A 15,045-nucleotide genomic window follows, 5' to 3' on the forward strand; every position below is an offset into this window, starting at 1 on the left:
AGAGGGGTGACTTACCTATGCAGCAGGCAGTGATTTGTGGGCATGGCAGTCAGAGGGGGTGCCATGTCGACTTTGCCTTTTTCTCCCCACCAGTACACACAAGCTGCAAAGGCAGTGTGCATGTGCTTGGTGAGGAGTCCCCCCCAGGGTGGCATAACACATGCTGCAGCCCTTCGGGACCATCAGTGGCCACAAGGCCCTTGGTACCATGGGTACCTTTTACAAGGGACTTAACTGTGTGCCAATTGGGGAAACAAAGGTACATATTTTGGGAAAGAACACTGATGTTGGGGCCTGGTTAGCAGGATCCCAGCACACTTTCAATCAAAGTTGGCATCAATATCAGGCAAAAAGAGAGGGGTAACCATGCCAACAGTGGCACTTTCCTGCAATCATCCAATTAATTATTTTAAAAGAAGACATTGTTACCTGCACATTTGCCTATTAACCACAGCAAGAGATCACTGGCAATGATGGAGACATGGAAAAGCATGTAAGGCTATAGCAAGCCATGCTCACACAGGTCATGAATGACAGCGTGGGCTACAAATCATGGGCAATCAGCATGAGACTTGTAAGTAAAAAGGACAGCAATTATCCCTGCTTTCCAGCAATCCAAGCCAGTAGGAGGACTGAATGAATCGCTTTAAAGCTCAACATTGCTTTACCAGAATGTTTGGGTAACAGTGCCTGAGCTCTCACAGGATGAGTTATTTTACATATCTGTGCAAAATGTATTAAATAGCACTTGTGAAGGGCCGCTTGGCTTGCAGATGTGCATTTATGGTCTACATGCAAACAAAAATAAAAATTTAGAAGATGAATAGGTTTGAATTTGGTAGACATACAAAACACAAGTTGATATTTGAAGCAAGGAACTGAATTTAACCACAAGGAGCTAACACACACTATGTTAAGAAAACAGTTCAATCCACAGCAAATTTTCTTAAAACTTTCATCAGACTGATATTAATTAACATTCAATTCAAACTTTTTTTTGTTTCTCTACTTCCTTATACCAAATCGGCCTCTTGAAACACTGGCTTGCTCATTTTTAAGTATTGGAATTTGTGTTAGAAATTTGGATACTAATCTCTTCTGGCCCTCTAAATCAGCCTGACTGTCTCTCTGGACTTTGTATAATTTCAGCTGAATGTATTTTAAAGTGCTTACTGATGTGCATGTATTAGGTCTACTATCATATTAAATTGTGAATCAGATTTGGACTCATTTGCACACTGGACTTCAATGTGGAATTCACAACTATGCCTTCTTTGTGTGGCTATAAGCAATCAATGTTCCTGGTTAGTGGGCAACCTTAAAGTCTGTGGCACAGTCACATCATTATCATAATGCAGTATTACTCTATAATTCTGGTAGCACATCAAACCAACTCCTTGAACGCAGGAACTTTAATTTCTGCTGAAGGACCAATATTTCCCCAAATCGATAAGAGTTTTAATGCCCAACATCATTGTTCTCCTATCGAAAGGATATTACCTCACATGGAGCATTAGGACCTAGTCTCTTCTCGCGATGCTCTTCCTCTTCATCAGGGGGTGGTTTTGCTGGAGGAGGAGGACGTTCTCTCTGCAGCAATTAAAAGAAACATTGAGGCATGTGAATCAATCACAGATTGAAAGCTCCCATAATACAGTCAGGCAGAATCAGATACAATTTTCTGCAAAAGATAAGGATTCACAAAAGAAGCCCATGATCCACACCTGAAAGTAGCTATTACATGCAGCATCAATTGGAGAAAGGCATAAAAAACATTAAGAGGTTACGCACCAATAGAGACCGAGTTAAGAGGGAGACCTCAGAAATAGTCCTCAAAGATCACTACGAGTCAATAAGGCCTCAGAACCAGTTCACTAGCAGCTTGTATTTCCATTTATTCCAAATTAAGTTACTGGTCCAGCAGCAAGCTTATTTATTCAAAATGTCTTACACCACTACAGCTGGGTTCATTAAGAAATCATTAATACCTTATGAACCTCTTAAATTGCTACAAAGAAAGTAAGCATGACACAGTCGAGCAGGACACATTTAGAAATACATCTGGTTTCCTTAGTTTTCACTGAGTCTCCCATTATAAAAGTACACAAACTAACATGTCTTATTACTAGGACAACCAACTGAGCCTCAAAGAAAGCTCATAAGTGCAGGGAAGCCAACATGGCTGTCCTGAAACTAAACGAAAGTAAATTTCTGAACAGGCCGATATAGTGGGGCGCTTCAAGACACTTTCCACCAGGTAAAATACAAATACTTTTACTGTCCCATGGTCTTCTGAGAATACACATTGACATTCTCTGGAAACATCTAGTGAAGAGAGGCTTTGGGAGGACTCGTCTTAGTGTGCTGTAGTAAACACACTGCTTTAACAGTATCACTGTGGCCCACGGGAATGTGGGAAAAGAAGAGAGAAGACGTGATTGCAGCAAAAGGGAGCAGAACAACAGGATTAAGTACCTTTGCACAGGAAGCAACTGAAGACTAATGTTTGTGGCAACCATTCTATGACGTGTAGTACTGTACTAGAAGAATTACGTCCTTCACGCACCTATACCTTTACCTCAGCTGATGGGCATTTATGGCTTAGTTCAATATGTAGTCTGATCTCAGAAGCAGACTGTTTTCCAGTAGGAGGATGAGAATGGAGTGTCGATTAAGTGTAAGTCATGAGATATCCATGTAAGAAAGAGTAGAATAAACTTTAACAGCCACAGGCGTCCAGGGAGGAGGGTTGGCGCATGTGAATCTCAGCACTACAGGCCACCAACAGGTGCTTACAGGGTAAGAACCATTCCGTTTGAGGCATGTACAGTTGTAAATACACATGCTCTGCTTAGACTGTAACGCAGTCCCCCCTCAGAAGCGGTGGCTAACCGGTGGCTGAAGCAGTTGTATGAAAAAGAGTACGTAGCACTGCCTGATCTACACTGGCTTGATGATGTACTAAAACATCCACACAATACTGTTTGGTGAAAGTGTGCGGTGTGGACCATGTAGCTGCTTTACATATGTCAGCTAAGTGAACATTTCTTAAGAAAGCCACGGATGGTCCTGTTATTCTAGTAGAGTGTGCTCTGTGAGGAGTAGGTAAAGGTCTTTTGTATTTAGCATAACAAGTCTGAAGGCATGTTACTATCTTTCTGGCTATACTTGTAAGGGGCTGGCCTGGTGTGTAGTGGGTACCTATGGCACTTACAGCTTACACTAGGTCCAGGTATCCCTTGTTAGTGTAGTCAGTGTATAGAAGACAGGCTCTCTAGAGGTAGCTGTGGATGAGCAGCCAAGGCTTATCTAGGAGACATGCAAAGCTCATGCAATACCACTGTAGTCACACTTAGTACTTACACACATGAAAGAAAACACTCAGTGTTCCAAACATAAAGGTATTTTATTTTGGTGACACAAATACCACAAAAAACCATAGAGGCTATACTCCCTTAGGAGTTAAGTCATATGCAAGTTATATACACTAGTATGCAGAAATAGGCATAAAAACAGGAATGGAATGCGAAAGTCGGTGACCCACCTCGGTAAGTGTAGTGTGTAGAGGGGAGCTGAGAGTACTAGGAAAGCCCAAAGGTAAGTACCACAACCCACCCTGGCTACCAGGAAAGCAGGAGTAAATACCTGTAAATTCCCAAGAACACACACGTAGAAGAGAAGAAGAATAATGCAAAACCAAGAAGAGACTGCAAGACACCAACAGTGGATTCCTGGACAAAAGGACAAAGTCCAAGAAGCACAGCAGAGTCCAGGAAGGACTTTGTCTTTTTCTCCCCAGCAGCACACACAAGCTGCAAGGTAGTGTGCATGTGCTGAGTGAGGGGGTCCCCAGGGTGGCCTAACATACTGCAGCCCTTAGAGACCTTCCCTGGCCACAGGGCCCTTGGTACCATGGGCACCTTTTTACAAGGGACTTAACTGTGTGCCAGGGATGTGGCAATTGTGGGAACAAGGGTAGAGTTTTAGGGAAAGAACACTGGTGCTGGGGTCTGGTTAGCAGGGTCCCAGCACACTTGCAATCAAAGTTGGCATCAACACTGGGCAAAATGTGGGGGCTAACCATGCTAACACTGGCATTTTTCTACACCTGGTTAGCAGGATCCCAGTGAACACAGTCAAACACACTGACATCAGGGGGAAAAAGGGGGTAACCATGCCAAGAAAGAGGGTACATAACTACAATGGTGGACTTGGATATAGGGTTGCCTTTATGTGGAGGTGAAAAGGCTACAAAAAATGTGTTTAGTTTTTCTGAAGGTTTTAGTTCTATCAATATAGAACATAAGGTCTCTTTTAACATATCATATATGAAAAGCTCTTTGCACAACGGAATCTGGTTGCAGGAAAAAATGGCAATTCAATGGATTGGTTGAGGTGAAGTTGGGAATCCACTTTAGGGAGAAATTTAGGGTTGGTGCGGAGAACTACCTTGTCTCTATGTAGTTTGAAGAAATGTTCTTCCAAGGTTAAAGCTTGGAGCTCTGTAACACTTATAAGTAAAGTGAGGGCAACTAAAAATGCCACCTTTTAACAAAAGAATTTAAGGGGGCATGCCTGATCGGTAAAAAAAATGTGTATTTGTCCCCTGACAAGTGTAATGTGATCAGGGTGAAAGCGAAACAAGTCGTTGCTTGCTGGTGGTGGCGGCACCAAGTGACAAAGCACTTCTTCCTCTACCTTTGGTGTGGTTTCCTCTATAGGAGCCCCTATAGTAGGACTTTGTGGGAGAGTACTGGCTCTGGCCACGCTGGTAGGAGGTGGAGGCTTCTGGGGTGGTGGTCTTTGAGCCTCCGTGATAGGTGGAGCAGCAAAAGGAGCCCCTAGATCTAAGGGTGTGAAGAGCTCCCATGGACTTCACAGTCTCTGTGTCCTTCTCTATTTTTTTTGCTAATGTCTCATCGGCCTGTGGCCCGAAAAGATGTTCCTTATCAAAAGGGGACTTAAGAATGTCCTGCTGGACATCAGGCTTGAAGTCAGAAATACACAGCCATGCGTGTTGCCAAAGAAGTACACTAACATTAATACTCTTGGCTAATGTGTCAGGAGAGTAAAAAGCACATCTAACGGACGTGTTTGAAATTAGTTTGCCTTCTGCTACTAATCCCTGCCCCCCCCCTTTCCTTTGCTCATCTAGGAAAAGTTGGAGGAGCCCCTCCATCTCATCCTAGTGAGCATGGTTGCATTGTGCCAATAAGCCCATGGAATTGTTGATGTGCCATTGGTTTGTAGATTGCCCTGCAACTGGTTCATGTGCAGTGTCAATTCTTTTTCTCTCTTTATTGGGGGCGGGATCTTGCCTGACGCTTGGGAATTAGCTAGATATATATATATGGAAAATGTCACTTACCCAGGGTACATCTGTTCGTGGCATGAGACGCTGCAGATTCACATGCTGTGTATTATCCTGCCATCTAGTGTTGGGCTTGGAGTGTTACAAGTTGTTTTTCTTCTAAGAAGACTTTTCGAGTCACGAGACCAAGGGACCCCTCCCTTTCGGCTCCACTGCGCATGGGCGTCGACTCCATCTTAGATTGTTTTCCCCGCAGAGGGTGAGGTAGGAGTTGTGTATATAGTAAAGGTGCCCATGCAATGGAGTAAGTATGTATGTACATAATGTGCATAAAACTAATAAGTATTTACAAAATTTACAAATTTACAGTTTTTATTCAACTTAAACGGCTACAGGCTCCCGGGGAGGCGGGAGGGCGCATGTGAATCTGCAGCGTCTCATGCCACGAACAGATGTACACAGGGTAAGTGACATTTTCCGTTCGATGGCATGTGTAGCTGCAGATACACATGCTGTGCATAGACTAGTAAGCAGTAATCTCCCCAGAAAGCGGTGGTTTAGCCTGTAGGAGTTGAAGTTGTCTGAAATAATGTTCGTAATACAGCCTGTCCTACTGTGGCTTCTTGTGTTAACACATCTACACAGTAATGTTTTGTGAATGTATGAGGCGTAGACCATGTGGCTGCCTTACAGATTTCTGTCATAGGTATATTTCCTAGAAAGGCCATTGTGGCGCCTTTCTTCCTAGTGGAGTGCGCCTTTGGCGTAATAGGTAGATCTCTTTTTGCTTTAATATAGCAGGTCTAAATACATTTCACTATCCATCTGGCAATGCCTTATTTGGATATTGGATTTCCTGCATGAGGTTTTTGGAAGGCTACAAACAATTGTTTTGTTTTGCAAAACTGTTTTGTTCTATCAATGTAATACATTAGTGCTCTTTTAATGTCTGACGTATGTAAGGCTCTTTCTGCTACTGAGTCTGGTTGTGGAAAAAAGACTGGGAGTTCCACTGTTTGGTTTAGATGGAACGGTGATATAACTTTTGGTAAGAATTTGGGATTTGTACGGAGAACCACTTTATGTTTATGTATTTGTATAAAGGGTTCTTGTATAGTAAATGCTTGTATTTCACTTACTCTTCTAAGAGATGTGATAGCTATTAGGAAGGCTACTTTCCAGGTTAAGTATTGCATCTCACAAGAGTGCATGGGTTCAAATGGTGGACCCATGAGTCGTGTCAATACAATATTGAGGTTCCACGAGGGGACTGGTGGTGTTCTCGGGGGTATGATTCTTTTTAAACCGTCCATAAATGCTTTGATGACTGGGATTCTAAAAAGTGATGTTGAATGTGTAATTTGCAGATAGACATATATTATGTGAGATGTATTTTAATAGAAGAAAAAGCTAGTTTAGATTTTTGTAAGTGTAATAAGTAGCTTACAATGTTTTTTGCGGAAGCATGTAGTGGTTGAATTTGATTATTATGGCAGTAATAAAGAAATCTTTTCCATTTGTTTGCGTAACAATGTCTTGTAGTAGGTTTTCTAGCTTGTTTAATGACCTCCATACATTCTTGTGTAAGGTCTAAATGTCCAAATTCTAAGACTTCAGGAGCCAGATTGCTAGGTTGAGCGATGCTGGATTCGGGTGTCTGATCTGTTGTTTGTGTTGAGTTAACAGATCTGGTCTGTTTGGTAGTTTTATATGAGGTACTACTGACAGGTCCAGTAGTGTTGTATACCACGGTTGGCGAGCCCAGGTTGGTGCTATTAGTATTAGTTTGAGTTTGTTTTGACTCAATTTGTTTACCAGATAAGGAAGCAGTGGGAGAGGGGGAAAAGCGTAAGCAAATATCCCTGACCAACTGATCCATAACGCATTGCCCTTGGACTGAGGGTGTGGATACCTGGACGCAAAGTTTTGGCATTTTGCGTTTTCTTTTGTTGCGAATAGGTCTATTTCTGGTGTTCCCCAGCGTAGAAAGTAAGTTTGTAGTATCTGGGGTTGAATTTCCCATTCGTGTGTTTGTTGGTGATCTCGACTGAGATTGTCGGGCAACTGGTTTTGAATCCCTGGGATGTACTGTGCTATCAGGCGAATGTGATTGTGAATCGCCCAATGCCAAATCTTTTGTGCTAAGAGACACAGTTGTGATGAGTGTGTCCCTCCTTGTTTGTTTAGGTAATACATTGTTGTCATGTTGTCTGTTTTGACAAGGATGTGTTTGTGGGCTATTAGTGGTTGAAATGCTTTCAATGCTAGAAACACTGCTAACAGTTCTAAATGATTTATATGCAGTTGCTTTTGGTGAACGTCCCATTGTCCCTGTATACTGTGCTGGTTGAGGTGTGCTCCCCACCCCATCATGGAAGCATCTGTTGTGATCACGTATTGAGGCACTGGGTCTTGGAATGGCCGCCCTTGGTTTAAATTTATAGGATTCCACCATTGAAGCGAGAAGTGTGTCTGGCGGTCTATCAACACTAGATCTTGAAGTTGACCCTGTGCTTGTGTCCATTGTGTTGCTAGGCACTGTTGTAAGGGCCGCATGTGTAGTCTTGCGTTTGGGACAATGGCTATGCATGAAGACATCATGCCTAGAAGTTTCTTTACAAACCTCACTTGATAGTGCTGGTTTGGGTACATGTTTAATATTATATTTTGGTAGGCTTGTACCCTTTGTGGACTTGGAGTGGCAATCCCCTTTTGTGTGCCGATTGTTGCTCCTAAGTACTGTTGTATTTGGCACGGTTGTAGATGTGATTTTTGGTAGTTTAGAGAGAACCCTAGTTTGTGTAGGGTTTCTATGACGTATTGTGTGTGTAGGAGACACTGTTGCTGAGTGCTGGTTTTTATTAACCAATCGTCCAAGTAAGGGAATACGTGCATGTGCTGTCTCCTGATGTGAGCGGCTACTACTGCAAGGCATTTTGTGAATACCCTTGGGGCTGTTGTTATCCCGTATGGTAACACTTTGAATTGGTAATGCACACCTTGGATTACAAACCTTAAGTATTTCCTGTGGGAAGGATGTATGGGTATGTGGAAATAAGCATCCTTAAGATCTAATGTTGACATGTAGACCTGTTTGAGCAAGGGAATCACGTCTTGAAGTGTTACCATGTGAAAGTGATTTGATTTGATGTAAAGATTCAGTGTTCGGAGGTCTAATATGGGTCTCAGTGTTTTGTCCTTCTTTGGAATTAGGAAATACAGGGAGTAGACACCTGTTCCTTTTTGATGTTTGGGTACTAGTTCTATTGCTTGTTTTTGTAACAATGCTTGGACTTCTAGTTGTAACAGGTCTAAGTGTTGTTTGGACATATTGTGTGCTCTTGGGGGCACATCTGGTGGCAATTGTAGGAATTCTATGCAATAACCATGTTGGATAATGGCTAGGACCCATGCGTCCGTAGTTATGTGTTCCCAGTTGTGGTAATATGCAGTAAGTGTACCCCCCACTGGTGTTGCGTGGTGGGGGTTTGTGACATTGAAGTCACTGTTTGGTTTGTGGGGTTTTTGGGCTCTGGAATCTCCCTCTTGCTTTAGGGAATTGTCCACCCCTATAGTGTCCTCGAAAACTTCCTCTCTGATACTGGCCCTGATATGTGGGTCTGACTTGTGAGGTGGAAGGCTCTGTGGTTTGGGAACGAAACCCCCCTCTAAAGTGCGGCTTCCTAAAAGTGCCTCTGCTCTGTGGGGAGTAGAGCGTGCCCATGGCTTTGGCCGTGTCTGTGTCTTTTTTCAGTTTTTCTATTGCCGTATCCACCTCCGGCCCAAACAATTGTTGTTGGTTGAACGGAATGTTCAGCACAGCCTGCTGGATTTCTGGCTTAAACCCGGAGCTCCGTAAACATGCGTGCCTACGAATGGTTACTTCAGTGTTCACTGTCCTTGTCGCCGTGTCTGCTGAGTCCATAGCCGACCTTATTTGGTTGTTAGAAATAGTTTGACCTTCCTCAACAACCTGTTGGGCACGTTTCTGGTACTCTTTGGGAAGGTGCTGAATGAGATGTTGCATTTCATCCCAATGTGCCCTGTCGTATCGAGCCAGTAGAGCCTGAGAATTGGCAATCCGCCATTGATTGGCTGTCTGTGCTGCCACCCTCTTGCCTGCTGCATCAAATTTCCGACTTTCCTTGTCGGGCGGTGGTGCATCTCCTGAGGATTGAGAGTTTGCCCTTTTTCGGGCTGCTCCCACTACCACCGAATCAGGAGTTAACTGTTGTGTGATAAACACAGGGTCAGTTGGGGGAGGTTTATATTTCTTCTCCACCCTAGGCGTGATGGCTCTGCCTTTTACTAGGTCCTGGAACACTTGTTTGGCGTGTTTTAACATGCCTGGCAGCATTGGCAAGCTTTGGTATGAGCTGTGAGTAGATGACAGGGTGTTAAACAAAAAGTCGTCCTCTATGGGCTCTGCATGCATTACTACATTATGGAATGTAGCTGCCCTTGAAACCACCTGCATGTATGCAGTGCTGTCCTCAGGTGGTGATGGCCTTGCCAGGTAGCAAATCGGGACTATTGTCTGAGACCGGTGCATCATACAAATCCCATGCATCCGGGTCATCTTGGGTCATCCCCGTGTGTGTCGGCGACTGCATCATTGGGGGTGTTGCTACCGGGGACAGATGTGGCGAATGTAATGGAGATTGCTGTGGCGAGAACCTTGGTGGTGTCTTCTCTTTAGCCACTTTTGCTTTTGGCTGCATTTCCATTTCCTGGAATGCGAGCTTGCGCTTGATCTTTATTGGAGGAAGAGTTTGGATTTTCCCCGTGTCCTTTTTTATGTGCAACCTCCTCTGGGTATGGTCTGGCTCTCCCATGCCCAGTTCTTGTTCAAATCTGTGCCCATGTAATTGAGTTGAAAGGCCTTGCTCTTCTGTATAGGAGCCTTGTTTCGGCTCCGAGGCTGCATGTTTCGGAACCAAAGCTTTTTGTACAGTCTTTTTCGGCTCTGAGGAAACCTTCTTGACTTTCGGGGTGCCGAACTCTCGGTGCCGAGTTTGTTCGGAGCCGGTATCTCGACCGGAGTCAGATGTCTTCGGCTGCTGGGAGGCCTTTTTCGGTGCCGTTGTTGGCGGTGGCATCCCCTTGGCTGCGTCTTCGGCTGCTCACTTTCGGACTCGTCCGAATCTCGAATGGAGAATCTCTCCTCTTCCTCGACGTCAATGTGCTCAGCCGGTGTCGACGCCATCTGGAGTCTTCGAGCTCTTCGATCTCGTAGCGTTTTCTTGGATCGAAATGCCCGACAGGCCTCGCAAGTATCCTCCCTGTGTTCAGGAGACAAACACAGATTACAGACCAAGTGTTGGTCTGTATAAGGATACTTTGCGTGGCAGTTGGGGCAGAAGCGGGTCCGGTCCATGAGGTTTGAAGATGGACGCGGTCGGGCCGACCAGGCCCTGGTGGAGAGTGGAAGCCCCGAAGGGCCGCAGAGCACTTTTTTCTTCGGTGTCGATGTGCTAACACTAAACGGTACCGAGCGCGAACAATACCGTCAAATTTTCCGATAACTAACTTTTCTGAATCGAAATACGGAGCGAAGAGGAACACGTCCGAACCCGATGGCGGAAAGAAAACAATCTAAGATGGAGTCAACGCCCATGCACAGTGGAGCCGAAAGGGAGGAGTCCCTCAGTCTCGTGACTCGAAAAGACTTCTTCGAAGAAAAACAACTTGTAACACTCAGAGCCCAACACTAGATGGCAGGATAATGCACAGCATGTGTATCTGCAGCTACACATGCCATCGAACATGGAGATATATATATAGATAGATATGTATATATATATATATATATATATATCTCAATCAGTCCTGTTTGCCGCACTCCAGACGCGGTGAGCTCGTGGTGGGGTGACGAACCCCAAATATCCCAACAAATGCGTTGCCTGCTTCCTAAGCATGTCTTAAGTAGCGGACCACGACTCCTATTCATCCAGCGTTTATTAATTTCAAAATGACAGCATAACCTTTACGCGTTTCGGAGCCTCTCGCTCCTTGGTCACGAGTATAACTGATAAAAATGTATTCTTTGTCCGTTAACCATTCTTATACAATGGATTGACCTACTTTGTAATAATAATAAAAAAAGGAACTAAACCAAAATATACATATCCAACAGAAAAAAGTGTTGGCCCTCTTGGAATGTCACTACTCTATGTAAGTTCTTTTACAAACAATCACAGCATCTTATTGTGTATCTATTTGGATTAATATATAACCACATATTAATTATTACCAATTCTTAATCTCATTATTACATAATATATATATATATATATATATATATATATATATATATATATATTAATTTTTTTAAATCAGCCCTGGGAGTGATGATACGTGCCCTAACAAGGTCCTTAAGAATGTCCTCTATATGGCAGAGCATGCCTTTTAACATAGGTAAGTAGTGGAAGAGAGTGTCTCAAATAAGAAATCCTCTTCTAGAGGTTCTTTATGCAATTGTACCCCATGAAAATCACCCACCAACTACTCCCCCCGACTATAAGCTGCTGGTATGTGGTTGACATATCATGGAGGTGATGGGCGTGCTGGGTATGGTCTGGTTCTGTATCCCCTGGTGGATCTACGTCATTTGAGTCCCAGGGGTCAGTGTCTTGGGGAACTTGAAAAGAATCATCTGCAGGGTCAGGGAGGACGATGTCTCCAGTATGATGAATGAGGCATGTCTGGTACAGGTGGGAGAGGTAGTTGTGGTAGTGGTGGTGGTGAAGGCAGTGTCAGAAGCAAAGGGTTGGAGGCCAATATCCTTCCAGTTTTTGGCTGAATCTGGATCTGTTTTTGTTTAGAGTCCAGTCTTTCTTGCAGTTTGAGGGGACTGGGCTCCACAGCAGTGTTGACGGTCTTCTTCGGCATCAACTTAGATAATTTCGGCCCAATGATATTTTTGTTTCAGCACCAAAGCAGTCGACGCCGTAGGACAAGTAGACCCGGAGGGAGTGGCAGCCGTAGAGGTTGTTGGCACTGAATCTTTCAGCTTAGAGTGGTTTTTCAGTGCAAGCCAAAAGGCGGAGAGTCCAAACTGGATTCTCATTGCCAACTATAGCCTACAGGCAGTGGTGGTCCAAGGGCCTCTTGATGTGGAGGCATGAATCTTTTAGGAGGTTTGACTCGAGGCTGAGGGGCATGAGGTAGCATTCCATCGCATAGCTAGTTATCTTAAACTCGATATTGGATTCCGAGCTGTCAGGATTCTCAATGGCAAATTTCTCAGCTTCTCGCGGTGGCATGCTCGGTGATCACAGAGCGTTTTCTTGTACTGAAAAGCACAACAGGCTACAAATTTAGCCTCTCTGTGGTCCAGGAAGTGACAGAACACAGACCTGGCGGGGAGTCGGATCAGGGATACTTTGCATGGAAACGCAGAGAGAATCGAAATGCTGTTCGTTCCAAAGTAGGGAGTGCATTTTTTGAAAACTGATCTGAAGACAAAGATTGAAGGCCCACTTGATGGCTGCGACGAATTCACGTTGACTAGATGGTCAATTGTGTCTCAATGATTAGAAGAAGAAAACAAACGATAATACCAACTGGAACAGAATAGAACCACTAACAGTTTCAACTTGGAGTGGTAGCACACATTCGAACGCAACAGCGGAGAAAAACAATCTACCAATGGAGTTGATACCCATGCGCAGTATCACAGAGGAGGACAAGTCACTACCATGTGACTCAAAAGACTTTCTTCGAAGAAAGAAAATGATGGATTAAACCCAGATTGGTGACTAGGAGCAAATGCTTGAAAAGTTTCAGCACACCGTCCATCATCCTTTTGTGTTGCTAAAATTGCCCTAAGTTGGAAGGGTATGCTCAGACGTGGGTCCCATGCTCCCTGTGCCACTGGATTCAGGCTAGTCTGGCTGATGAAGGGTGATACCCTGAAATCAGTCCCAGGATACTATTTTCTGGTCCAGGGAGGACCTGGTCTGGCAGTTCGGGCTGGACTGTTCCCATGAGGAACACGGTCAAGACTGATTAGCATATGGTTGTGTCCAAATGGGGGTGGCATGGTGAGCAAAAGTGCAAAGCATTAAACCCAGATCTGTGACTGAGGGACAGTGTTTCAGTACTCCGTCCATCATCCTCTGTTGCTAAAGCTTTTCTTGGAAGAAAAAAACCCTGCACACATCCAGACCAAACACTAGATGGCAGGAGTATGCAGAGCATGCGTATCTACAGCCATGCATGCCTCAAACACGTTATTGAAAAGGTTTTCAAACATGATAGTTGTATCAAATCTAGGGAAAGGCCAATAAGATACTTGTGCTTCTTGCTTTAGGAGTATCCTAGCTGCTGTATTCAGAATAACCTGAAATGTTCACGTTCAAGACTTTTGAAGTGCTTGTTAATCCCTCAGACCAACAGTAAGAAATGCAGACATTAACAGTAATGACGATCATAAAATAACAAATACAGTATGTTTTTTTAAAACCATTTGACTGTGAAAAACATTACTGAAAAATGTATTTGACTGGGGTAGCAGAGTTCAGCTGGATTGTTTCAACTGCTTTGTTGACCAACATGACGTATAAGTGCCTAGCCTATATACAGTGGTCAAAGTTCTTCACCACAGGCTTACTGAAAAGAGAGGAGAACCTAAGTCATACTCTTACTTAGTTTTTTTATTTGAAAGTGAGTGTGAGCGAGAGTGTTTGGGCAGAAGAGTGTGAAGTGAGTGCGTGTGTGTGTGTGTGTGTGTGTGTGTGTGTGCATGAGAGAAGTAAGGTCTTTTTAACATGCAAACTAGACTGACATAATAGCTGCTCAAGGTCACTGTTATGTGGTGCAGTTTCAAACTTAAAGGAATGATTCTGGCACACTGTGTTTTTTAGTATTAGTGATATAACCTCCTCCATGTTTGTTCACTTATCATCTACAAAGGAACAAGTCAGTAAAGAAATTCATATGGTTGAGTTTACTCTGTTTTGGTATTTACTAATCCCACATTAAGACCAATGTCTTATCTGACACTTACTTCACTTGCATTATTTACCCAAATGAGCTCACTCAAGGATTGTTAAGTACTCCTTTAGTTTTAAAGTACAAACTGTAGAATTGAATTTATAAAACCACAGAGGAACATTCCAGTTTGCCTACTAAGGAGGTTCTTCTGTGTAATTGCTGGTCAGCAAAACTGAAGAAATTGTAAATGCAGAGTATGAAATTAGAATGCCTGGCCAAATTCCTAAGTATACAATTGCTGTATGTAATTTGTAACATGCTGCTGTGGAGGCCTGTGGTCATGTCCACAACAACCGGTCACTAACTTAAGTTTATAGTTGCAGTTTAACCACTTTTACTGAGAAAGCCAAGTGGAGATTAATTACCACAAATGAAAACATACTACACATTTATGGTATCCAAGAGAAATGTAACTATACTACCAGAAATTAAATATTTAAACCAAGTAAACCCTTAATTATGATTGTGTTTACTGGATACATCCCACTAAAAAGACGTGGATGACTTTGCATGGTTAAAAAAAAAATATACTGTTACACATTTATTTCAGTTTGAAACTACATCACACTAGGACTTCAAAACAATAATATTTTGTCATGGCCAAGATGGCAGCCGAATAGGAGCTTCTCATGGTAGCTCTGCTACCAGACAGCCGGCCATCCCACACCCACCAGATGGCCCCCTGTGGGGACAAAGAGGACTAAGCATGGAGGCCACATCTACTTCATCAAAGCAGT

The 15,045-nt window shown here is 43.5% G+C and overlaps 1 protein-coding gene across 8 annotated transcripts in view; it reads right to left on the reverse strand.

Moving 5' to 3' along the window:
* Nucleotides 1-15,045, reverse strand: part of ANKS1A (ankyrin repeat and sterile alpha motif domain containing 1A) — an 823,551-nt gene that overhangs the window by 416,130 nt on the left and 392,376 nt on the right. For all 8 annotated transcript variants that reach the window (XM_069238819.1, XM_069238817.1, XM_069238816.1 and 5 more), the window contains one exon: nt 1,501-1,590. In XM_069238819.1, the coding sequence (XP_069094920.1) occupies nt 1,501-1,590 (90 nt within the window). The remainder of the gene's footprint in view (nt 1-1,500; nt 1,591-15,045) is intronic.

Source organism: Pleurodeles waltl, chromosome 6 (assembly GCF_031143425.1).
Source record: "Pleurodeles waltl isolate 20211129_DDA chromosome 6, aPleWal1.hap1.20221129, whole genome shotgun sequence".
Classification (NCBI taxonomy): domain Eukaryota; kingdom Metazoa; phylum Chordata; class Amphibia; order Caudata; family Salamandridae; genus Pleurodeles; species Pleurodeles waltl.